This window comes from Orbicella faveolata, unplaced genomic scaffold (genome assembly GCF_042242905.1).
Source record: "Orbicella faveolata isolate gen_17 unplaced genomic scaffold, um_ofav_v1 contig_12, whole genome shotgun sequence".
NCBI classification, from domain to species: domain Eukaryota; kingdom Metazoa; phylum Cnidaria; class Anthozoa; order Scleractinia; family Merulinidae; genus Orbicella; species Orbicella faveolata.
In genome coordinates, this window is record NW_028301539.1 from 15,196,326 (window position 1) to 15,222,500 (window position 26,175).

The 26,175-nt window shown below is 40.3% G+C and overlaps 2 protein-coding genes and 2 pseudogenes across 4 annotated transcripts in view; 1 reads left to right on the plus strand and 3 right to left on the minus strand.

Annotated features, from left to right (window-relative positions):
- Positions 1-24,745, plus strand: part of LOC110061558 (lisH domain-containing protein ARMC9-like) — a 43,378-nt gene extending 18,633 nt beyond the window's left edge. For all 3 annotated transcript variants that reach the window (XM_020768390.2, XM_089282508.1, XM_020768391.2), the window contains 17 exons: positions 5,614-5,712; positions 6,087-6,177; positions 11,046-11,169; positions 12,409-12,548; positions 13,106-13,182; positions 13,630-13,704; positions 14,406-14,496; positions 14,860-14,921; positions 16,187-16,288; positions 17,486-17,524; positions 18,679-18,757; positions 19,248-19,300; positions 19,576-19,633; positions 20,127-20,149; positions 20,875-20,942; positions 21,297-21,433; positions 23,558-24,745. In XM_020768390.2, coding sequence (XP_020624049.1) covers positions 5,614-5,712; positions 6,087-6,177; positions 11,046-11,169; positions 12,409-12,548; positions 13,106-13,182; positions 13,630-13,704; positions 14,406-14,496; positions 14,860-14,921; positions 16,187-16,288; positions 17,486-17,524; positions 18,679-18,757; positions 19,248-19,300; positions 19,576-19,633; positions 20,127-20,149; positions 20,875-20,942; positions 21,297-21,433; positions 23,558-23,619 — 1,380 coding nt within the window. In that variant the 3' untranslated portion in view covers positions 23,620-24,745. The remainder of the gene's footprint in view (positions 1-5,613; positions 5,713-6,086; positions 6,178-11,045; positions 11,170-12,408; positions 12,549-13,105; positions 13,183-13,629; positions 13,705-14,405; positions 14,497-14,859; positions 14,922-16,186; positions 16,289-17,485; positions 17,525-18,678; positions 18,758-19,247; positions 19,301-19,575; positions 19,634-20,126; positions 20,150-20,874; positions 20,943-21,296; positions 21,434-23,557) is intronic.
- Positions 184-774, minus strand: LOC149116820 (uncharacterized). The gene has a single exon (XM_089282509.1). The coding sequence runs from the start codon at positions 772-774 to the stop codon at positions 184-186; it is 591 nt and encodes a 196-aa protein (XP_089138635.1).
- On the minus strand, positions 3,091-4,359 carry LOC149116821 (uncharacterized; annotated as a pseudogene).
- On the minus strand, positions 7,641-8,803 carry LOC149116822 (uncharacterized; annotated as a pseudogene).
- Positions 24,746-26,175: the final 1,430 nt, after the last annotated feature.

A 26,175-nucleotide genomic window follows, 5' to 3' on the forward strand; every position in this document is an offset into this window, starting at 1 on the left:
CGATCCCCCAAACCTACCCCCAAGCACCAATCAGCTGGTATAATTGGGCAAATGCAAAATAAACACATACTTAGGAAGGTAGCCGTGGTGGACTACCAATCCAAAGGAAAGACCCAGGAACATAATGCTGCAGCAACCAGAGATAAGCTCCAAAAGGCATTCTGGGCAGTGCAAATACTTTCCTCAAGCCAATATTTTAGAGAGGGCAGCTAAGGCATCCGACGGGGTCCTAATGTAGAGCTGACAGGCATTGCTTGACCAGCGGCCCATGGACTGAATCAAATGATCCGGTACTCCGTTGCAAGCAGCGACAGTAGCAGCCCCTATGCGAAAGCTATGGCTTAAGAAGTTACCAGGAATCCTGGCGGAGACCATGATCTGCCGAAGCCAATCCGTCAACACAGAACGTGAAAGGGGCTGACCACTCTGGAGCAAAAACAGGGGGCCTGGAGCATCACCCCTGAGCACAAGGTAAATCATAAGAGCATGAATTGCACACAATGGATACCTACCAAAGCCAATGTGAATGAGACAGCCCTTCCAAAACAGATCAGTCTTGGAACCTTTAATCTTAATGTGCATGCATGATGGGGCCGAAAGTGAATCCACCACAATATCCTGAACACCCAAGTGCAGAGATGAAGAGAAGCTAGACAGGTTGGGAACGGTGAACTCGGAAGCGCATAGGAAGCCAAAATATCCCAATGAACAAGCTGCCCAGAACATGCAATGGTCCGGCAGGTGAAGGTCCAGAGACCACCAAATAACCAGCATCAAGTCATCAGTAATGGGAAGCCGTGAAGAAGAAGGAGAACCTTGACAGCGTTTGATTCCACGTACAACCCGTTGAAGACGAAGGCAATTCATAAGTGGGTCAGGGAACCCTTGTTCAACATGAAGGGCTCTAACCCCAGACAAATACACCTTGATAGAGGAATGCTGAATGGTTCTCGCAAGAAAAGTGACAAAGAGGCAAAGTGTCCATTCGTCTGCTGGGCATGGGGACCCTGAAGGATGTAACTTGCCAAGCTGACGGCAAAAGGAAATGAACTTCGATTGAGCTGAAGCATATGAACGGTGTGTCAAGGGGGCAAGGCCTTGAGACAAAAAGGAAAAGTACTGTTGCTCTAAGGCAGAGAGGTCAAGTCTGCCAGAAGTTCCGGCGGGATCCAAGTAGGGTGAGGCTGTGTATCCGGGACCAACTGCCTGAAGTCCTGCCAACGAAAGCGAGACAAATTATCAGCTATCTGATTGTTAACCCCAGGTACATGTTGTGCAGAAAAGGAAAAACTATGACCAGCGGCTGCAAGAAGCAGGTTGCGCAGTAATCGCATCAAACAAGGTACTTTAGAAGTCCTGGAATTCAAAACATGGACGACAGCATCGTTGTCTGAACGGAAAAGGATGTGCTTCTTGCACCACATGTGTCCCCAAACATGAGCACCGATGACAACTGGATAGAGCTCCTTATAAGCAATGGACTGTTGTTGTTGAGAAGGAGCCCAGGAACCAGCAAACCAAAGGCCCTTTAGGTATGCTCCATAACCAATTGATCCAGCTGCATCAGAAGCCACCTCTGGCAATAAACCTGGGAACAGCCAAAAGCTAACACCGTGCCAATCCGACAAAAATTGGTGCCACCACAGGAGGTCCAAGTGAAATTCCCTGTTAAGGCGAACTGGCTGATCTCTTTTTCGAAAACAGCATAACAGCTCGATCATGCGACGTAAGAAAGTTCTCCCAGACCAGACCACTTTTGCCGCATGATGCAATGAGAGATTCTAACTCCTGCCTATTGCACCATTTTCAAGAAAGCCAAGAAGTAATGAGATCACGCAAAGCGGACAATTTCTCGGCGGGGAGACAAGCGATTTGATTAAAGGAATCCAGCTCAATACCTAGGACCACGAGCACAGTTGAAGGGCCCACACACTTGCCGGGGTGAAGTGGCAAGCCCAAACGTCTGCATACTGACACTGCAATGCTCAAGTTGTGCGCACACTGAGATGACTCAGGAGGGCTGACAGTGATGAAGTCGTCGAGGTAGTGCGGCAGGTCTGGAATCTGGTAAGAATGCATGAGGATCCACTCAACCATGTCTGCTATCGCATTGAAGATAAAAGGAGCTGATCGAAGGCCAAAGGGGAGAGCCAGATCCACATAGTACTGATTACGCCACTTCATCCCCAGCAAATAACGGTCAGATGGATGAACAGGAACATTGCGGTAAGCAGACTCGACATCGAATTTAGCCATGAGGGCCCCCTTTCCCAGTCGAGACACTAGGCGAATAATTTGATCCACAGTTATGTAGTGGAGGGTAAACTCATCTGGGTTGATCCCATCATTGACACTAGCCCTCCCTGGGGAAGACAAGTCCACAATGAGTTGCCACTTTCCTGGTTGGCCCTTCTTTGGAATAACACCAAAGCTACTGACTTGGAGGTGGGGGAAGGGGGGTGAATCGAAAGGGCCAGCCACCCTACCCAACGACACCTCATTGGCTAAATAGTCGTCAATGACAGATTGATGCTGGTGAGCAGATGGTTTGTTTTTCTTAGCCGCCTTAAGCTTTTGTGCCGGGCAAAAGCCCAATTTGAACCCATGACGGATTCCATCCAATACAAATTGAACCTTCTGTTGATGGGGATGGAGCCGCAACTCCCAGGCAAACTGTTCCGCCTGCAGAGGAATGACTACTGAAACTGGGGGGAGAGGAGCTAGGAAAGGAACACAAATAGAACAGGAGTCAATAACTGGCCCCAAAATATCTAACCCCAACTCAAACCCCTTAATTGAAGCACATCCCAGTAAATAACAAATGCCATGAAAATAAAACTGAAGCAACTAGATTTAATTCAAGCACAAAAGGTCAAGAAATACAAGTGGTAAATACGCCATCCTAAAACGAAAGAACAACAACATAGTGTGGTAGAAAATAACAAACATAATGCGGCAAATAAGAAACAACAATCTCATAGTGTCTATTCGCACCTAAATATGCCGCTAGAAGTCCTCCACCCTAACAGCAAAGTCAAAACAGTAAGGGATGGCCTAATGACAATTATTAGAGTCTAATATTTGAATCGCTTAGCACCTGGACTTGCTGCTCAAGCGAGAAGGAGAAGAGTCAGCTTGCCGTTTGGGTGAAGCTCGGGACTGGCTTGGTGGCTCGCCAGGGCAAGCTCCAACGTGGTGCGGACCAAAGCAGCTGGAACATTTGTGGACAAAACGGCATGAAGAAGAAGGAACAACACAACGGCCTCGGTTCCACGATCTGCAAATAATGTGGGAAGACAAAGCTCCACTTGGCTCCGTGGATTCATCTCACAATTCACGGCCAGGACAGAGAGAGGCACCAGCTGCGTGGAAATTAAACAACTAGGCATTTACGGCCGACCAGTCCGTGAAGTTCATTGCGGCAGCATGTTCACAGAAAGCCCAGTCATATGCCAACCAGACCCGACCGGCAAACTGGCGATGTGTGCGGAGAATCAAAAGCTGGTATTGCAGCAAATCCCTCCACCGCTGAGGGAAGTGGGACGACAAAATGAGGCTGTACACTGAGAAAGGCTCCAGCCAACTCGATATGTCCTCAATGCACCATTTAGGCTTTTTGGGTGTCGAAGTTAGCACCAACTGACCGTAGAGCAGCAATTGAGGCTCAGACTCAGTTGAAACTATGCTGACCGAAAGCAGCTCGTTCAGCTCTACAAACTTCCCAGCCACAATCTGGCTTACAAGTTTCGCTGGAATGGGCGAAAACCCAGGGCCAACCACGAATGCCTGATGCAGCATAGGCGACTGGACCGGCAAAGAAACACCACCGAGAGCAAGCGACGCGGTCCCAATAGCGGAGTTGGATGAAGATGTTGCGAGTGCGGGTATGGGCGAGGCAAACATAGAAACAAATGAAGGCACAACAAAATTGGGCCTACCTTGCACCATAGCGCTCGCAGCAACTGCCGAAACAGGCAGAAAACCAACGCCAGAGGCTGCCAGGGCTGAGACTTGAGCATCAAGCTGGCCAGAAGATAGAGATGATGGAGGAACGCCCCCAGGCATGGCCGCCTCCAGCACACTCGTGGATGAAGAAACTGGGGGCGTTGATGGCAGATTTGATGCTTGCTCAGCCGCGAGAGCTTGCTTGACTGCATTGACAACCGATGCCAAGAGAGCAGGAGAAGGCTGATCAGTAGATTGAGCTTGAGATGTCGAAGGAATGACTGGCGTCTGTGTAGTTGATTGAGGGAGATTTGCATCATTTGAACGTGGTCGAGTCGTCTCAGCAACAGAAACAGTGGCATTGAAGGCCACCGCTTGGCTATTACGGGTTGACCTGGCCGTCATTATCGTATAAACAAGGATAAACAATAGCTCTTGAAAGAAAACAAAAGGCAACGAAGAGGCAAGAATCCTCAATGATTCGCGAGCAAAGCAGTGCAATTGATCTGCAACAATCAGCAGAATACACTACAAGAATTATGCAATGAACCACAAACCCCTGCAAAACCCCTGAAGGCTGCCCCACAGGTCACGTACTCCCAAACCGGGAAACCGCTGGCTGCGTAAGCTCATATTTAACTTGCCTAAATGATATTAGCTGGATGGGCATGCTAGTTGGCTGCATTTGCTCGAGTTTAACCTTGCCTAAATGATATTTAGCCACATATATGGTTAGAAAAAAATTGTTTAAGGAATTGGAATCAGGATACCAAACTGTATAAGAATATGTCTTTTGTTGTAGTTATAACTTGTCTGTCACGAATTTCAAACGGTTTACAAATGCTAAACCCTTGAATGTAAAAGAAATCCTCTCTTACCTTTTCTTTATAAAGCAGTTGTAAACCATTGTAAACTGTGCAATTTATGTTACAATCAGTGCCAGTCTTTGTAATTTTATGTTATTTTTTGTGCTTAGTTGAATGCTGCCATCAAAATGATTCACAAACCAAGCTGTGACGTCATTATGACGTCCTTTTCAATGGTAATCCGTTTGAAAACCATCACACAACACTGTAACATGCCGGTAAAACGGCAAATTTGTGCAGCTCATCGGATTTTGAAAAGAAAACAAAGACCAACATGTACTCATTGTGTTCTAGCGAGAATTGCGTTAAAAAAAATTGCGATTAATTTCAAAAAGCCAGCATATCTTATATGTCACATTAATGCTGCTCCATGAAATTAACTGACGTCATTGTGACATCACCCGTTGATCACATGATCTCCATTTAACCCCTAATTCATATTTAGCTTCAGGCTGTTACAGAAGCCAAATATCGCCATGATTGGTCAAGTGAAAAGGCGTTGACAGAGTTACGAGCTCTCAGACAACCTTGGTCACAAGGGTTGGAAAAATTCATTTTTTACGCATTTTGCCCCTCCCCACCCCTGTGCAATGTTGACAAAACACTTTCATCTAACACAAGTTTTCATTTCACCATTTTCCAACATTGGAAGGGGGAATGGGGGTGCTGGCACTTATTCTCTAGGTATTACGGTTATGAGTTTATGTTTTTTGCATTTTCCAACACAATTTGTCCATGGTTGTAGCTATGGGGTAGTCTTAAATTATTCAATAATAACTTTTTTCTTGTGTTGTTTCTGTAGAATCTCACCCAAGCAGCTGTTGGTGAACAGCGAGACAGCATTGTAAATGGCTACATTATCCATGATATGCTGGGCTGCTCCCTGGAGAGTCACCTAAGAGTAAGGCCTTGTATGCAAAGATTAGTCTTTAAAAAGTCAAGAAAAATCGCTTCATACTAAACACAAGAGTTACTTTCCAAACTCCCAAGTGCATCCTCAATAATTACTTGCAGTATCAAAATGTAATATGTATATTCTGTCACTTAAATAATAAAAATGATTTATATTATTATGTACATGGAAATGAAAATAGTGTTAAAAGACTATACTTCAGCTAGACTTCAGTTTGCAAAAGTAAGGTCTAGGGAAAGTGAGAAGGTATTTGACGAAGAAGTACAACATAATAAAGCTGAGTGTTTGTTTATGAAAAATCAATTGGAATTACCCAGCCATTTGAAATGAATAACTCCTGAAAGGTATGTTTTATTTTGTAGAATGGAACATTAGAACTCTTGACATCGCCAAGTGAAGTAGTGAGACAATACTTGGCAAGGTTGCTCAATGCCCTTGCATCCCTTTCAGCAGGTAATTACAATTCAGCCCTTCCTAGTATTGTTTTTTCTTTTAGGGAGTAGTGTTCCATAATGTTTATTTCAGTGGTATAAACATATTTTGGATGAGTATATTGGTTATAGGAAATAGCAAAATTTGAGAAAAGAATATTCGAACAAGGATACAGTCACACTCACTCACTCACTCACTCACTCATGCCCTTTACGCCTAAGTGGCATGTAGGGCAGCAATATGTTCCCTCCACATCTGTCGGTCCCTTGCCATAAACTTGATGCCTTCCCAGGTCTTCCCCATCTCCTTGATTTCCTTCTCCAACGTCCGCCGCCATGTGATCTTAGGGCGGCCCCTCTTGTGTTTTCCTTCTGGCGTCCAATGCAAAGCACTTTTCGCAATTGAGGCTTCTTGGTGAGCGACGAGGCCAATCCACCTCCAACGTCTCCTCATCAGGATGGTAGCCTTTGGTTCAGTTCCACACCGTTCAAAGAGATCATTATTTGAGATGACATTAGGCCAAAAGATGCGTAGGATATGCCGAAGGCTCTTGGTGTGAAATGTAGAGAGTTTTGATAAATCCTTCTCCATTAAGCGCCAACATTCTGAACCATACAGGAGAGTTGTGAGGACGCAGCTGTGATAGAGATTCAGCTTGGTACGAATACTGTAAGTGGAGGAGCGCCATACCTTATTCATCATGTTGAGCGAGTTTCTGGCCTTGTTGAGACGGCTCTGAATGTCCAGGTCAGTTCCTCCATCTCTACTGATGATGCTGCCAAGATAGGTAAATCTGTCTGTGTAAGGAAGTTCTTCGTTATCAATCTGGGCTGGTCGTGTGTTGGTAGTATTCAGTGCTATAATTTCGGTCTTTTTGCTGCTGATGTTAAGGCCAACTTGCTTTGCAAAGGTGTTAAGGTGTTGCGTCTTCTCTTGAATGTGCTTGTGGGTGTGTGATGGTAAGGCAAGATTATCAGCATAATCCAGGTCTTCCAAGTAGGAAAAAGGTGTCCATCTAATGACCCTGATCTGATCCTCAGTGGTATGCCGCATGATCCAGTCCACAACAAGGTTGAAAAGTAATGTGGACATGACACACCCCTGCCTGACACCAGTGTGGACTTCAAATAAGATGTCACCATCGCCAACACAGCAGGTAAAGTTGTCATAGAAACTTTTGATGATCTCAGCAAGGTGGGAGGGGCCCCATACGCTCGTAATATCTTCCAGAGGCTGTGTCGATGCACACTATCGAAGGCTTTGGCAAAATCTACAAAGTTCACATAAAGAGTTCACTACCACTCGGTACTCTGTTCAATAATATTTCTCAGCGTGAAAATATGATCGATACATCCCCTTCCTCTCCTGAAACCTGCCTGTTCCTCGCGGAGTTTAAGGTCCACAGCCAGTGATAGGCGCTTCATGATGATTTTCGCTAGGATCTTACTAGGAGTGGATAATAGTACAATGCCACGCCAGTTGCTTCATTCAGAGAGAGCTCCTTTCTTTGGTATCTTGATGATGATGCCCTCATTCCAGTCATCAGGGATTTTCCTTCTGTCCCATATGGTGTTGAAAAGTGGCTGCAAGATGTTTGCGGTGGTCACAGCATCTGCCTTGAACAGTTCAGCGTTGAGGCGGTCTTTGCCAGGTGCCTTGTGGTTTTTTAGAGAATTAATGGCTGAAATGATCTCTTCTTTCTTTGGTGGTCTGATGTCAACACTTAGGTCCTCCTGAGCTTCTGGTATATCAGGCTCCTCTTCTGGTGATGGTCTGTTGAGGACTTCCTTGAAATGTTCTACCCAACGTGCTTCTTGGTCTTTCTCAGTGGTGAGGAGCTATCCTTGTTTATCTCCTATGGGGGCATTTCTGCTGCCATTATATTTTCCACAGATCAATTTAGTGACTTTATAGACATTCCTCTGCTCTCCCTTTTTTGCCGCTTCCTCTGCTTCCTTTGCCAGCTCTTCCATATATGCCCTTTTGTCAGTTCGGATCTTCCTCTTAACATGCCTGTTGGTTTCTGTGTACGCCGCTATATACCTCTCTCGGAGTCTGGCTGATCTGCTGTCATTTATCTTCTTCTTCAGCTGGCGTCTTTCCTCAATAACCTGCCACGTGTCTGGTGTAATCCATTCTTTTTTTTTTTTCTAGTCTTCTGCATCCCCAGACAGGTTTTACTTGCTTCATCAAAGATGTTCCTCACTTGCTTCCACTGTTGATTTACAGCGTCTTCTTCTTCATTGTCTTACTCGTCTATGTTACTCAGGGCTTGGAACCTGTTCCTCAGCTGTAGGACAAAGGCTTTCTTAGTCCTAGGGTCTTGTAGTCTGCTGATGTCATATCTAGGGGTGCTTGCATCAGCCCCTCTTTTTACTCTTATGTCAAGCAGGGAGCGGCGCCACATGCTGTTAACCATGAGATGGTCTATTTGGTTTTGATCCCTCCCATTTGGGGATGTCCAGTTGAGTTTGTGAATGTTGCAATGTAGGAATAAAGTTCCACCAATGATCATGTTATTGAATGCACACCATTCTACCAGCCTCTCTCCATTGTCATTCTGCAGTCCACATCCTTCTCTTCCCGTTACCCTTTCAAAATTCATGTTGTCTGAGCCGACCTTAGCATTAAGGTCACCCATCACCAGCAGGAGGTCCCTATGATGGACGTTCTCAAGTGTCGCTTGCAGCTGCTCAGTCACAACAATGGTATAAATGTAGACAATGGTGAATATTTTGACCTGTGCTATTACATTGTAAAATTAAGGCAAGAGGAAACAATGCAAACCTTGTTTCAAATCTGAATTCAGTTAACTCAAAATGGGTCAAGCATTCTTCCAAATAGCCAGCCTGTGAGCAGGCTCACCTTTGAGTCACACGCGCGAGCGGTGAAGAGTAAAGTGATCCGGCGGGAAGGAGTCTGGTGAAGAAGCGCTAAGAAAGTGAGCCTGCCCTGATCTCTGTAATTTTTTCATTTCTGCTTCATCTGAGTGAAGTAAAATACCATTGGTCGAAAAGCGGGAAAGGCGAGAAAACTGTCAATCTATTATGTTTGATGAGGGGTGATTAAATCCCCATGAAGTCGGTAATTTACCGCACAATAAAAAACAAGTCATCCACATTTGGAGTCAGAGGAAGAGTTGAGTGCACGTATTATTGATGTTTTAACAAAGTTCCAGTCTATTTCTGGTTAAATTTCAAACTAGAGGCAGCAGGAATTAGCAGTTGAAAGTATGTTAATGAATCAAGACGTACTTGTTGTGTTGTCAACTGCATATGGAAAGAGTTAAATATTACAAATGTATGTGATTGCAAGCGGGCATCAAAACAACACACGTTTACGTGTGCGGTCTACGCCTCTACGCTTGCGGGCTTGTGCTCGAACATGAGCCTGTTCGCAGGCTACCAAATAGCAGACAGTGGCACTATTTTCATCTGTTTTCTTCTGTCTTTTGTTACAAGTACATCACTTACCAGTGTAATGTACTTACACTACATAATGGTCTTGTAAGGAAGCTACACTAATTAACTGATTATATACATTACCGTACCCAAATTCGCAATTAGCCAATCAGAAGCTGTGTCTACTGTCCCAACGTTCTCTCATCAATAATTATCATCTACAGAACCTTCAACACCTTATGGCAACCAACATGAACCTTTTCCAACTCAACATTTCAATGTTCTTAATTTCTGTGATCAATTTCACTTACAAAGTCCTGCATTGCACATGAATGAATCATCCCCATTCCAAATTAGTGACATCTTCTAGTTAATATAACACTTGTAACAGTGTTTTATCATAAAATTATTTACAAACACTGAGAAGAGAGTTAAAAATAATTATGTCACTTATAACTAGATTTTGATGAACTTCAGGCCGTGTTATTCAATGCCCAGCTAAGCTAACCCAGGATTAGCGAGAAATTTGATGTCAGTTTTAAACGTTTTGGTGAGGTTTTCTGTTTAAAATAAATAAAATAAATAATACATAAAGGAACATATTTATGCAGGATGATCATTTCAATTATAAAAACTGCTATTGTTTGTCCCTCAGTCTGAGCTTTAGTAATCTTAAACTACTTAAAACATAAGCAATGTTTTTTTATGCCAGAAAAATAAATACTTCAGTTAACTTTTAATCCTGGGTTAGCACTTTCGAACAACCCGGCCCAGGTCTTTGGCCAAAACATGATGAAACACTGTCACAAGATTATACATATCTTTTCAGTCGAGACTAAACTTGGAGAACAAACAGGAAAATAAATCAATATAAAACATGTGCTTTTCAGGCACAACTTTATGGAATGAATCTAGTTTGAGACATGTTTTTAATCATTCCCATCATGTGAAATGTTTGGGAAAGACAACAAAATGTTTAGCTAAACAAAAATGACTGTGAGGATGCTGGTTTTCTCCTGCTGTTCATCTTAGTGGTGCACATTGCTGAAACAAATTCACGAAGAGGCCTAGAAAAAGCCATGCATGATCTAATAGGCATTTTTTTTAAATAATAGCATAGTCACTGTCTTCATTTGTACAAATAGTTTGGAACAAAGATTGGAAAAAATACCATGTATTATGTTCATACATGTATATGACTTTATCGCCAGAACATCCTTATTTTGACAAAATCTTCACTCTAAAGTTTTAATTACTTTAAAACTAATCGGCGTGACAATCTAACTGCTACCTGTTTTGTTGTTTTCGTTATAAGGTTAAAAAGAACACAAATAATGCAGCAGTTAATGAAGTTTTTTGTGGCTTCCACTGTTTATATTATTATAGCTATGTGAATCATACTAACAGACAGAATAAATAGCTATGTTTGACAGTTTTTAGCTATTGTGAAAGGTATATAACATTGCTCTTGTCTTTGTTACTATGCAGGACGTTCATATTTAGCTCAGAATCCATCTCTTGTGCAGGCCTTACTGTCAGCATTAACGAAGGAACCGAAAACATCTCTCACTAGTGAGAACATTCTGGGAACCTTACAGAAGCTTAGTCTCAGGTAACTTGTCAGAAGTCTCTGATGTTACAGCAATCTTGGACAGAACCGTACCATCCACCGTCCAAAGATTTGCTGTACTTCCATCCCTGGTGTTTTTGTTTTCTACTTAACATCATTCGTTCGTTATCCACAGTAATGACTTGTTATTGTTTCAAATCATTTTTGGACACATAATCGAGTCCATCATTTGCTTGAATGAGTAATTTCATTTCTTTGAGTAATTTTGTCCTGACTGGATACGTTACTTAAATATCAACGTCGCAACCCCAAATGTTTTGGCCTTTGGAAAAATACACTCAAAAACAAAGGATAGCTTTCCTTTAAATTTCTTTAACTTGTGAATCACCAGCAATCAAGCCCGCTGCGACTAAATCAAGCCAGTTCTTGGTTATAGCTGATGTTGCCCAGACAGGTTTCTAATTTTACAGCCCCCTTCAAAGACTTTTTTACGGCTTTATGGGCCACTTAAGCATGAAGAGGATTATGTATGTCAAAGGCTTTTTGCTTTTAACCCTTTCACTCCCGTGGGGAAAACCACATATTTTGTAAAACAGTAAGTAGATTCCAGGACCACACATAGTACACCATTTGAAAGACATTATTTGTGGGATACCATACATTATAGTAATAAGCATAGAGGAAGCCTCAGTTTGAATTGAAAATCATTCAAAACGAAAAGCGTTAAAAAATATCTTACTCCTTGTATAGTTAAGGTATACCCCTGAACTATAGGTTAATATGCAGCTCTTAATGTGTTGTCAGATATTAACTTGATCTTAAAAGTCTAAGAGGAAAAAGTTGCACAATTTGTAGGGGTGGTTAATCAAGCCTTGTGTAGGAAGGGGGTGTGATTTTATGCTTTCAAAAGACAGATCTGTCCAAGACCTTTTTGCTCTTCAAATGTGATAAAAATCGACCAAATATTGAGCATGTAATGGTATTTTGTGCCACATGGCACTCTTGGGAGTGAGAGGGTAAGGGTCTCTGTGGGTTTGCAAACCATTTACGTTTTAAACTGTGCTATTCTTTCGAAGTGTTAATGTGACATTTTATCATAACTAAATTCCCAAAACGTCCAAAGATGACAAGGATACCCACTTGAAAACAACGTTAAGACACTAGAGTTTTGAGAAGAATTTCCTATAAATGAGGTTTGAGGGGTGAATTTTGAGCAACTGTCGTAATCATCATTGTTTGCTTGATATGTGTAACTCTAATCACTTGTGATTTTCTTTCTAGACGCCAAATGCAATCAGTCATGATCAATGGTGATTTGATTCAGTGGCTATCACAACTGTTGATGGACCATGACAACTTATCAGATTACACACTGGAATATTCTGTTGCCTTGCTCATGAACCTTTGTTTGCGCTCTGCTGGTAAGAGAAACAATGACTCCATGTATTTTATTATAGCACTGAAAAAGGAAACAGCTACATTTTGGATTAGAAAATAGTGCAAAGAAAATACACGCGCTGATTGATTAAAAATTGTGTTTCTATTATTAGATTATTAGATTATGAGCTTGAGATTTCTATGCGTGATAGTTGACTCGGGCTGCACCCTTGACAACTATCACGTATAAAAATCGAGAGCGAATAATCTAATTGTTTTAGTATAAATCTACTAGTCGTTAAAAACTTTATCTAGATTCTGTTCATAGAGACTTTGAAAACGCCAAGAAGAGGCCGTTATTTTGTTAACAAGCCCACACTGCTACGCTACTCACTATCTATTCACGGAATAGATAGTGAGTAGCGTAGCCAATCACAGAATGGCATTCATGATAGAACGCTAGTAGATTTATACTAAAACTTGATAGAAACACAGTACGTGCTTTCTATTTCGTAAATAAAAATGTTCTGTAATTACTGATTTCGTTGCTGTTGTGTTTGATATCACAATGTAATACTGTGATAACATCCTCATTCTTCAGGAAAGAGAAAATGCATAAAAGATGCTGCTCACATTCTTCGAGTGCTCAGTGATCTTTTAGGACATGAAAATCAAGAGGTAAAAATGCACGTGGTTGTTGGCAGCTGTTAAGTATGTACAGTGTTATTCACTTAACACCTTTTTTAACTTTTGAAATGCAATCAAATTGGTTATGAAGCCCTACAAAGTTCTTTGTTGTATGTTTTTTGCATGTTTTTGTCTGAGCAACTAACCTAAAGAAACGTTTCAGTTAACTTGCTTAATTCGTACATAGTGTACAAGAGCGAAACAAAGATTGATCGTGGTCATGGAGCTTCTGACAGAATTCCTGTCATCTTTGTTTGTCAGGTTTCGTAACCATTCCTCTTAATTAACTAAGAATAAATTTTCCTATTTCGTGTGTAAGTCGTACCAGGTCATTCAACTTATTGGAAGTCAACGGTCTACATTCTTTCGTATAAAATATTTGGCTCTGTGTGGTACTAAGTGTGATTTTTTTGGGTCATATTATTCTTTTTTTAATAGATTCGTCCATATGTGAATGGAGCGTTGTACAGTATTCTGGCATTGCCAACTGTGAAAGAGGAAGCACGAGCTCTGGTAATGATTTTATTCACTTAATTTTGTGTATCAAAAAGTGTCCATTGGGTATTGGGGGCTTCCTATTGTCTTACAAAAACTACATAAATGTAGGTTGGTAGAAAGCCTAATAAACAAATCAATCAATCGACTATTAGCACGTTTCGTCGAGGAGCTAAGAACTCGTTTTTAAATACGAACGTGTATAAATGAGAACTATAGAGCTGAGAACTCCTCATGTAGGTGTATGCTTTCTAAGTATGGAATTTGTCAATTTATCCAACAGTGTAGTAGCCTGCAAACTGCAAACACAGATGCATTTCCGGAAAGTAATCAATGTCACCATCACATCAATCCTATCACAGAATGACATTTAGTGCTCCATTGAATTTCCTTTAAAGGCATTGACACACCAGTGATTTATATGCCCATCACAGCAACTTTGATCATCTGCGAAATTGCAAGTGAACTGGTTGCTGGCATCATAAACGAAGCTATTGGTCACTGGGTGTAGAGATACGTATTCATTTAATTTTACAATTTCAAAAGTCTTATGCATGCTTACAGTTTTGGGACAAATTGGTCCTAAATGTTGCTTGTCATTTTACACTCAACCGAGTGATAACCAAATAAAAACTTACCGCTACAGTCACAGCATCTACAAAAAGACTTCATGCCATATTCCATGTAATTATTGTTGCTGTCATGTGCTTGTTATACAGGGAATGGAGGAGATCCTTGAGTGTTTCCTTAAAGACGACAACCCTGATATGACCAGGCAGATTCAGTTTATTATCAAGCAACTTAACACTGGTGGGATATTTGTTACTGCATATCATTGTGTATTTTTGTCTATCATTGCACAGATTATCCAGTTTTTAAAAGTTCTAATTGGTTTATTTATTGCAATTTTTGATTGATTAGTGAGATCTTAACCGGTTCAAAATAGCTCTGTCATTTTTGTAGAAGTGCCCACAAACAGTGAAAAATGGTGTAGACAGCCCTTTTTGCTTCTGAGACACTTCTTTTGGTCACCTGTATCAACCGAGTTCTTTTTTTTTTTTTCAGTGTCAATAGAAAAAATTTTGATACGTGGGTCAGTCTGGTGAACACAATGTAATCTATAATTTTGGTGGAATAATTTTGTTGGTTTTGAAATTATTATTTAAATTACAGATGATCCAACTGCTTCAAATGATCCCGAGTCTGATGATGAAGACGAGGAAGATGATGATGATGTGAGTTGTCGTGCTTAGTAACTTCTGGTACACAAATCATTTTAGGCAATGTCGTTAAATGTATTCCTTATCTTGATTTACCCAATGACCAAAGGGTTAAAATGAACTCCGTCCAGTTGCCTCGACACTCTTCTATCATTCATTTTCCGAGTTCAGTGGCTCATGACCACTTTGAGCAGTTTCTTTTTCAAGAGTTTGGTGCATTATGATTTCTATGGTATGCAATATAGAATACGCTCAAACTTATGTCAGCAGTTCCTAATAGTTTACAATCTTAGATAGTGGATTTTTGCAGCAACAGATATACAGTATGACACACATTGTACCACTGTTTACTTTGCACTCTGTACTCTGGTCTTTAGGGCTGGGTTAGGCATTTGAAAACTATCGTGTCATCAGGAGAGAAATACGATATTTGTATCAAGAGTGTTATTTTTACTATCGTCATTAGTAAAATCTTTGTGTCGAGAGTGTTATTTTACCCATGTTGTTGTCCTTAAGCCCTGGCCAAACGGACTCGGAAGTAGACGCAAGTTGAAAACTTCGGTCTACTTGCGACTCCGTTTGGCCAGGCCTTGCGCACACTTTTGTTGGCTTGCGATGACTTGCGCTCACTTTGGTCGAGATCAAATTCGACGCAAGTTTTTCACCGTTTGGCCACCCAACCCAAGTCAACGTAAGTTGAGTGACGTCCATTTCCTATTATCAGCCAATGAAATACTGGATATGTCTGCCTAGAAATGTTTTTTTTTTTTTTTTTTTTTTTTTTTTTTTTGCAACTTGCGTGTACTTGCAAGGAAACATGCGAGTCCGTTTGGCCACCCAACGCAAGTTTCTACTCAAAATCAACTTGCGGCCACTTGCGACTACTTGAGAGTCCGTTTGGCCAGGGCTCAGTTTAAGAGAAATAAACCTTTGTGTTGAGAGTGTTATTTTTACCATCTTGTCATTGGGAGAAATAAGAGTTTTGTGTTGAGAGTGCCATTTTTACCATCTTGTCATTAGGAGAAATAAAAGTTTTGTCTTGAGAGTGCCATTTTTACCACCTTGTCATTAGGAGAAATAAGAGTTTTGTGTTGAGAGTGTTATTTTTATCATCTTGTCATTGGGAGAAATAAGAGTTTTGTGTTGAGAGTGCCATTTTTACCATCTCCTCATTAGAAGAAATAAGAGTTTTGTGTTGAGAGTGCCATTTTTACCACCTTGTCATTAGGAGAAATAAGAGTTTTGAATCGAGATTGCCATTTTTACCATCTTGTCATTAGGAGGGAGATGCTATTGATGCTGAGCTGGACAAACAGGAGATGCTTGAGCCACTTGATGGAGAGTTGTTTGGAGAGGAGTTACTTAACACTCAGTATTCAATGGTATATTGCTTGTTTGTGGCCCAGAGATTGAAGGCTTGGGTTTAACATTTGTTGAACGACATCTCGCTGTGTTGGGCAAAACTCTGTGCTTATCTGTAACGTTGAACATTGTTAAGAGAGGACGAAGGGTTGTAGCTTGACCAGTTCAGTATTTCATGCAGTGTAAAACTTGCTCAAGCTAAATATTTAATGTCAGCAAACAGTTCCAAACGAAATTCGAAAAATTGGCTGTCGTGTTTCACGTTCTCAAAATACGTGGAATTTTGTCATTTCACGTTGTTGTTTTGCAGAGGACACACATGTATTGTATTAAGATTTATAACGCATGTGCATAGTCATTGTTCGACTCATAAAGTCTTTTTTTGGTGGCATTTTCGTTGCCGTTTCTGTCATGGTTTTCTCCAGCTCCCGTTTTTCAATTTTATCCCTCGTGAGTTATTTTTAGATGTGGTATCCAGTCCTCAGGCGGATCATGCTACCACGCTTTTTGCGTTGATGCTTTCACGGACAATTAAAATGCGAGAAAAGCCGCTTCGGCCGTCCACGTGAGTAAGATTTGCAATGCAGGGTCGACTCTCTCCAGTCCCCCCGGGATTTCTTAAAACGGGAGTGATCTAAAAATAACTTGAGGGGGCTATCCTGAGAAGAAGGCTTATACAGGGGATTAACTCCTTACACTTCATCCTCTCTTGACAACATTGAACGAAACAGAGGTCAATTTTATTCCATTCAGAAAGTTGCAACTTGTTGTTTGCAAGTCGTGAGATGTTGAATTTACACAGTGTTACAGTTAATTTAAACAGTGTTTAACCGGTGTATATCAACTCATGAATAAGAACACTCTGAATATGTAGCTTGATTCCAGTATTCCATGGGTTTATATGAACAGTGTCTCTCGTCTCCTTGTCGTTACACAGACAGACAGACAACCTTTATTTAAACACAATAAAAATTAAAGCTCAGTAGCTTATGGGGTCATGCCCATACGTGTAGTGGCTATACTTGTCTTATATTGCAAGCAGGGTTCAATAAATCGGTACCAGTCCACGTGCCTAGGTAAGTACCTTCTATAAGGTATTTGTCCAGAGAAAGGTTTTATCAATAGATATTAGTTATTGATCACTGCCGATTTTGAAAATATTATTTTTCTGTTTATTAGTATCATTTTTTTATTTTACTTTTTGCAATTTTCGGCAGAAAGCTGCGCCATCAGAACAACCAAAGAACAAGAAAAAGGTACATGAATAAATAAATAAATAAATTAGACTTTATTTAACGAGGGTAACGTAATTTACTGGTTGCCCAGTAGTTTACAATATGGCCCTCCCTAATTTTACATAAAATCATTTACATATTATATACTTATGAATAGTGATTAAAATTTAAATTAACTGAATACAAATAAGATCTAGAAAGTGCTACTAATTACAAAGTGTTCTAGTGTAGCATTTTGTACATTGATATGAAATGAAAAGCAACATCCACTTGTTAACGTGAAAAATGAGGCAAGTTGGTGGAGCACTGCATCGGTTTCTCAGAGGTCATGTTTCAACTGCAGTTCATAGAAATTATGTCGTTCATCGTATTATCATGTATTCATTGCATTAACCGCCATTTGCCTGCAGACATTTATTTGTCCCATGAGGGAACAGCAGGAGTGAGGCTGGAAAATTGCTATGAACTTCAAGGAAAAGATTAGGTCCATGAACAAATATTGTTCTGGTTTTAGACACAGGGTATCGTGTTTATTTATCCTTTGACTGCCTTCACACGCAGAGGCGTGGGGTGGGGGGGGGACTGAGAGGGGGAGGGGGACGGTGAGTAACTTCTTGCCCGAAAAATTTACACAAAGCCCTAATGGGTGAGTTTTAAAATTGGGATACAAACGCACTCAAATTGCAGTAAAAACATAAACGTTCACACTTTTCACGTGTAATGAAGCTGTTATGATTCCAAAACGCTACTCTGTGACCTCGATCGACAGCGTACCCGATTTACATGTAGTAAAATCAGTAACTTATCAGTGTGTTTTAGCTGTTGACTGCCTTGTCTTGGCTAATTTGAAGTTATATTATTTAAGCCGCCTTGCAAACCAAGGTGGCGCGTGACTATGTTTGTTGAGAAAACATAAAATTGGGAGAAAAGAGTTGGAGAAAAGAACTGTTATACAAGACAGCTCAACAAGCCTTCGATTATACTTTTTACTTTTCATTGGACTCTGGCAATAACTTCTGCATAGGTCGGTAAACTGTCGTACAGCAGCAACAACTTCTTGTCAGGACCACCCTCATCCGCGAGGTCAAACTAGATGGACTTGCGTCGTCAATGGTTCAAACCATACACAGTGATATTGTTAAACACGGTCACAGTAGATGTTGTTTGTTGTTTAGATTTCAGCGAGTCTTGGTCCAGATCACCCTCTTACAAGGCCGACCACTCCAGGAGCAAGAGCTGTGGAAACAATTCAAGGTAAAGTAGCATTAAACACAACTTAAAAAGATCGACTATTCAACAATTAGATTACGAGCTCGAGATTTCTATTGCGTGATAGTTGATGAGGGTGTAGCCCTAGTCAATTATTACGCATAGAAATCGAGAGCAAGTAATCTAATTGTTTTAGTATAAATCTACTAGTCGTTCATCTAAACTTGATCTAAATCGTCTTCGGAGACTTGTCTAACACGCAAAGAAGCGGCCGCCAGTTTGTTAACAAGCGCATACTAGATTGCTACTCACTATCTATGACAAAATGGATAGTGGGTAGCGTAGCCAATCAGAGAACGGCATTCGTGATAGAACGCTAGTAGATTTATACTTAATGGTAAATACCTTACGTTTTCTTGATTTTGTGGCAGAAGGTGAAAATCTCTGTTTTATTATAAATCTATAGGATCATGTTTGTTTCCGCCAAGGTCCCTGTTTTTATAGCAATGCCATTTCATTTCAATTTCTCTTTCAGAAAATACCTCCAGACCGTCGACCACAACAATAAGATCAAAATCTGAACAACAGGTTGGTCACAAGTTATACTAAGGTTATATGTAGGAATTCCTAGGATTTCTCTCTTATGTCCGCTTTGTTTTGCCGAGTTACTTTAAAAACAATTGCTGACCAGCCACAATGTCATAAACAACAATTCAGCGTCTCAAACTTATTGCCCTCTTGAGCATAATTTCTGCAACTCCTCACCTATTTTTGTTTTAGCTATGGTTTTCTGCGTGCACTTCCACTGGGACAAAATGATGGTTACTGTATTGATGCTAACTGAAAATTACTGTTCTTTATAGCCGAGCAGACCCTCAACTTCATCGAAATCAAGGCAGAGCTCCAGGCCAACAACAGAAGGTGAATATCACATGATAGCTTACTGAGCTTGGAATTTACTTTGTTCTTTCTTTTTTTCTTTCTCCGTCAGATTTTACAATGTAAACGTGTATGTTGGGGAGATTAGACGGTAGCGGGGCGGTGTTGTTCGCGCACACAAACTACCACTTATCTATCATGTTTCATGCAAGATGTCAAACACGAGAGATCGTGTTTTAACACATTTCGAAACACCGAAAAGAGAGGTGACAATAACTCATGCAACAGGGTATTTTGACGAACTTTGGGGGTGTTTGGAAATGCGGTTAAATAGCACTGTGTCTCAAGTGTTTGATGTCTTTTCAATCAAAACTAAAACTGAATTTGCTGGGCAAGTTGCAAAGTTCCAATCAATGGTAAGGAACTCAATACTTTGACAATTTCCTCAGATACGCCAACAAATGAGTTAGATTGTCAAAGTGCAGTGGCTTTATCGATATGGGAAAATTAATTTTGTTCTTTTTTTGGCTTACAGAAAGACCTCCAAGCACTAGGAAAGTAAGTTGAATATTTTAGTCAGTTCATGCCTCAGTCCTACACTGTTCAGAGTTGAAACATCGTTTATGTACGCTTTTGACATGCTGGTGTAACATAACGTTTGTCTTGGCTAAAAATCCCTCCATAGCTCTTCAAAATGTTTTTGCTTAACGGTCGTAAAAACAGCAGAGTAACAGCAATTTTCAAAAAAGAAACAACGTTTTTCATTTTACAAAACATGTTTCGACATTTCTATGTCATCTTCAGTTGCAAATGTTCGACGGTTGTACATTGTAGAATTACACCATAAAATTAACGTTACCAATTTGCGAAATATTGGAATACACTCGAAACAAAGAATAGCAACAGTAGTTGAGACAGAATCAAAAACACTAACAGAAAAAAAAAAGAACAATGCAGAGAGAAAACATCAACAGAAGAAAAATATATTTATGTATATATAAAAAAGTAAAATAAAATGAACAAAAAATGAAAAAGAATTAAAAAGAAAGAGACAAATCTAAGTGCCCCAGCTGTTGGTTTAGGGATGAAATTTCCCACTTAATATACAGTGCCTCTTTTTGCTTAAACACTGAATGGGAGAAGGGTTTGAGAAGTGAAAAAGGTAGTCTTTGAATCCTTTGATCTGCGCCTGCAAATTGAATGAGAAATAATAATAACTGCAAAGACATGAATGATCTTATATCCGCTTGCAACGTATAACTGTTAGTACGTTGTTTACAAAGGAAACAAAGCCTAATGTAGACGATGGAAGTGTGGCTGCTCCTCAACCAGTCAAGCCTTCTGTCGTTAGGTAAGCGGTTGTAAAGCTTGTCTTTGATTCATTCGCTCGGTAATATACCTTAGTCGAGTGATGTTACAAGGTAACATGACAATAATTCTTTACTTACTATGACAACGGAGCACGACAACGGAGCGTGTACTCCAAACTCAGCTGCCTTGGCTGCCCATAACCAAGCATCATTCGAATCTTTCGTTTCTTTGTTCTTTGTTGTTCATTCATTGACTTGTTATTATGCCTGTTTGTATGTGCACCAATAGCTATTAACTCTTTAAATCTTTTACGTTCCTTCTAACTAACTGTATTCCGTTATTTGTGTGGACTTATCAATGCCTTTGTTGTTGTTTTTTATTCTTAACGTTTTAGACCACAGTATGAAACACCCTTTGTTTCAAGACCCAAGATCCCTCGCACTCCCGATTCAAGACCAAGAACAAGCACCCCACCACCCCTTGGGCGCTCAGCCTCTCCTCCCAGACCAACATCAAAGGATGGCAGGCCTGGTGAGTAGTATTAATTATTCATTGAAGTTGCTATTTCTATTCTAGAAGGTGCTGATTATAAAGGAAGGGATTCTGCACGGCTAAGATCCTTTGTGTGTGTGTTTGTATCGATAGCATTTCCAACTAGGAAATACGCGGGAAAAGTGTATATTTACATACAAGAAGTACAAAAATACCCTTGAAAATAGGCAAGAAAATTTGTAAAAATATCTGAAGAAGAAAATCATTGAGAAAGCTAAGACAAGAGTTTAAATGACGAATGATTTCAAATCAACCTGATTCCACTCCCAACTGATTTTACCCTGTGTCTACATTTTCTTTGCAAAACATGCGGTCAAAAGGGCGATCATTTTTCTCTATTATTGAACGCAGTGTTTTGATGGCTCTAGTCTTTTATGACAAAGATATGTTAGAAAAGCTAACGATGCAAAGAACCCAGCAATTCTCACCTTTTTCTTTGTTACCAAAAGACCCCAGTTAAATGCAGCGCATGCGCAGTTACTCAAAACATTTTGACCGATTGCTTTTGCATAAACTTGCCGATTTCTAACGATCCAGTCGTTAAAATTTCAAGAAATTTGGCCAAAAAAAAACGCAGTTCAGAAACCACATGAATGATCTATCACAAAAAGTCTGAATTTTGACATAGGGAATTTTCAATCATACAGAACATGCAGAGAAAACGATTTGCGGCGAATTACGAAAATCGTCTATGTCAAAATTTATTAGAACAGTGTTGAAAGAAGGGATTTAATGTCAATTTGTAGTGGGCAACTGATGAAAAAATCTAACGACTGTATTTTTTTTAAATAAACAAAAACCGTTTTTTAAGCCTTGTTTTTAACCAGCCCCGTTGCCATGGCAACAGCCACACCTTGGCCAAAATGCGAGAATAAACCCTTCTGTGGTTAACCTTGACTCTTGCAAAAAACGGGCGCCAAAGCATAAATAGTTCTTGAAAACTGTGTTTGGCCACCTTAATGGTAATTGAACTGACTGGGGTGCAATTTGGTCTCAAATCATACGCGTGATTTCAAAATTGAACGAGCGCGCAGCGCGACAAATTGCATGACACGAAGTTCAATTGCCACGTTATTACAACCATTTTTAATCGCCTCGGTCAGTACCAATATTTTATTGATCCAGTAGCCGGTTTGTTAAAAGCAGAACCAGAAACGCTTTCACCTCTCATTTTGTATGCAAAACACAAAAAGATGCAATTTACGACACAAAATAGCGTGATTCGTGAATAAATTGCTCTGGCTTTCCTGTAATTGATTTCTAGCCTTGAAATCTGATAGGTTGTTTTTTTAGTGTTCCACTCTCATTGGCTGGGAAAAAGATGCGATTTAGAGCTATTTAGAGCACAAAAATAGTGCGATTCGAGAATAAATCGCACTCTTGAGAGCCAATCAGATTGTGAGGATCACAAGTGATTTCAAAATGGATGTAATAAAACTTCTATTTAATGAGTTTTTCGTGATGCCCTAAATATTAAATGAAAGTGTCAAGTCCTCGTCCATATCACCAAATAACCTCATCTGACAATTATTTACAACTTGTCGCCTGTTTGTAATCGAAGAAATCGCTGACAACAGTTGAAGTGGTGGCGATCGTATTCTCATATCGTAAAAGCCGTCATAACCTGTAGTTTCTTCTTTTAAAAGAACCAGTTTTCTGTCGTCTTGAGAATTGATCCTGGCAGTCACAGTAGAGTATAGAAGCTTCATTTTCACTGAAATGTCGAGACACGTAGCACAAGTATTAGATAAGCTGGACATCAAAGAATTGTCTCATTTCCTTCTGAGTGTTAGCCCTAGGAACGGATACTGTTGACCGCACAAGGCAAAGGAAAGTGCTTTCCACCCCAGTTGGATTGGAACTCCACGACCTCCGAAATCTTCGGTCCCCAGATTCCCTCGTGGAGCTAACTATGGAAGGAAGTTCCTTGGTTATCTTCAGCAGTTAATTATGATTTCTAATTTTTTTCTTTACTGGAAACTATTGTTGCGTAGTGGTTGCCATTTGATCGCAACGATCACTGAACATAATAATTTTTTCGCCATGGTATTGATCTTGTGGAAGCCAGGGTTGGAAGAGTCTCACCGTTTTTACTTTTTTCAGGTACGTCGTCGTCAAGGAAAAGTAGTCACTCAAACGAACAGCGCAACACAACATCAAGATAACTGAACAAGTCCACCGAGAGATCGCTTGCCTTACATATGTTCCCATGTTACCTTGATGTCGTGGATGAAGAACATAAGTATGCCCGTCACGTCACTTCGGCAATGACAAATATTGCTGTCAAAACTTCTTCTCATGCAGCCTTAGGTGAAAGGTGTACCTTACGTAAGTTACGACGACCAACGAGAAGAATACTTACTTCGATTATGCATATCTAGAAATTTCTTGCCCCCTTCTGGAAACTGAGACACAGAGAAATGACCAGTTTCTAAGTATTTTCGAGAGCATCAATTTTCGTATTTCTGTTAGGAAGTGAAGGCATTCTTCACGTGCTTAAATAGACACCAATCTCCACGCGCTCGGTCAACTCGATGGGCGTGGCTCAAGTGACAATAGGAAGCTCAACGGCGACCACGGCAACGAGAACGTCACCAAACAAAAGGTTTAATGAGAAAAACAATAGCTGTGCATGTGGCTTATAAACCTTTGTACATTTCTTTTCCGTCCCCCGCAACAACAATATAATACAATACAAATACGAACGAACGACGACCCGTACCATACGAAATACAATACGAACAACGACGGCTAATTTTTCGTAGTTCCATTTGGAATAGACCTTTTTTGACTGGGAGGTTTGTTGCTCCATTTCAGACCATGTGATGATACTCTTGAGAATTCTTCCTTTCAAATTTTCAAATAGTCACGTGGATATAATTAAATAATTTTTAGATGGATAAAAGAACAACTTTCTAGAGAATATCACATAGTCTGTAATGGAAAACAAACCGCCCAAGCGAAAATGGTCTATTGAACGGTGTCATTGCATTTTTAGCCTGAGTACATTTCTAGAGCCATTGGCGTATTGAACAGATATAGACAATTGTGAATTTCGCTGGTAAAATATAAATTTATTTTTGATTTGACGTTGTCCTTGACGTCGCCGTCGTCGTTGCTTTAGCTCCCTAATCTAATGGACAAGAAACGTAGGAATTGTAAAAAAAAATTCGGGACTTCTGTTTTTACTATATAGAGATTTCAAAACCGCCGTGTAAGTAAAAAATGTTCACCGTGTATTAGAATCTTGTTCTGTTCATGTTAAAATTACATATATTATGTTTCCCTGAAGACGCATGTTTCACTTCCAAGATGCCTGTTGCTCATCAAACTGAAATCAATCAGGGACTTGAGAATTTCCGAAATTGCACTTTGATCGCTGGCAAGCTTCTTGCATTACGAAGTCTGTTCTTTTTCGCTGATGATCTGGAAAAGATGTGAATTAGTACTGGGAAACTTCTCTTCAGTAAGAACATTTTCAGTGCCCTCTTCGCTCCACTAAGAGCCATTTGCTTTAAGTTTTTTTCTCCAGTGCAAGAAATGTTAACTGTTTTTCGCCCTGCGGTGTTTCCGTGGCGGATCTACGGACGGGGCCCGCCCCCCCTCACCCCTTATTTTGGGTAAAAAAAAGAGGAAATCACAGAAGGAAGAGAAGCCGGTAGGGCAAGCAAAACAAAACCGCCCCCCCCCCTCCCCCTCCCCTTAGCTCAAGGTCTGGATCCGCCACTGTTGTTTCTCCATGTAAGGAATTGGGTAACCAGGAATAGTATGGAATTGTAGAAGCATATTTTGAAATAACTTAGGTTATACTCGGGAATTTCTGTATTTCAGTTCTTTGGGTTATACTCATAAGTGCACTCTTTTACTAAGTAACAATAACTTCTGGTAAGAACTTTTAAAACTAAGGAAAACTAATTATCTTCACCTCTAACAGTATCCCTATTACATTCGTAAAAAATGCTTTCAGTTGTGTGATCGGAACAAAAGGTAATTTTCTCTTAACGAACATTTGTTCTGAGCTCACGTCTGCTCGCACGTTAAAACCGAAATTCGCATAGTAATTAGCTTCACGAGCCTTATTAACACCTTGCTGCGTTGGCTAGTTTTAGCATCTTTGAGTTTCGTAGTTATGGGTGGAATTATTTTCAGTGGAATTTCACTAGTTTTCTGATAGTAAACTAAAATTCCTTTCGACAGAAAGTTAGAGTAAGTTACTTTTCTTCAATTTAGCACACCCGAACAAATATCGTATTCCTTTACAGTGTAACTCCGACCTGAAGTCAGCTGGAAACACCTAGTTTTTGCATAAGAATAGTCTTCACAATAAAAAAAGTTGACTGGAAAAGAAACATGAATTGGATTACGCACGTCGAACTAGGGGTCTGTACAGCTCCGAAAGTGATCCCCAAATTGGACTGCAAATGATCCCAGGACCAGAAAAAATTCCGAAAAATGATGCTGCAAAAAATAAGGAATGGCGTGGATTCCATTGAAGTCTTTGGATGCACTTTTTTTTTGTAATTATCCTACTTGGAGGAAAGACAAGCTCCTCAGGGATAACAACAACATTAAAAAAAGGTAAGCATACTGCGTAAGACACAAAATTAACATGGGTCGACTGTATAAATTTCTTTCGCTTAGAAAACCCGCCGCAAAAAAAACAAACAAACAAACAAAAAAGGACATGATTCTTCGAACATGCCTCTACTGTCTAATCAACC

Bases quoted from the DNA above. Each gene is read 5' to 3' on its own strand.
- LOC149116820 (XM_089282509.1), bottom strand. From the start codon at position 774: ATGCTGGTTATTTGGTGGTCTCTGGACCTTCACCTGCCGGACCATTGC.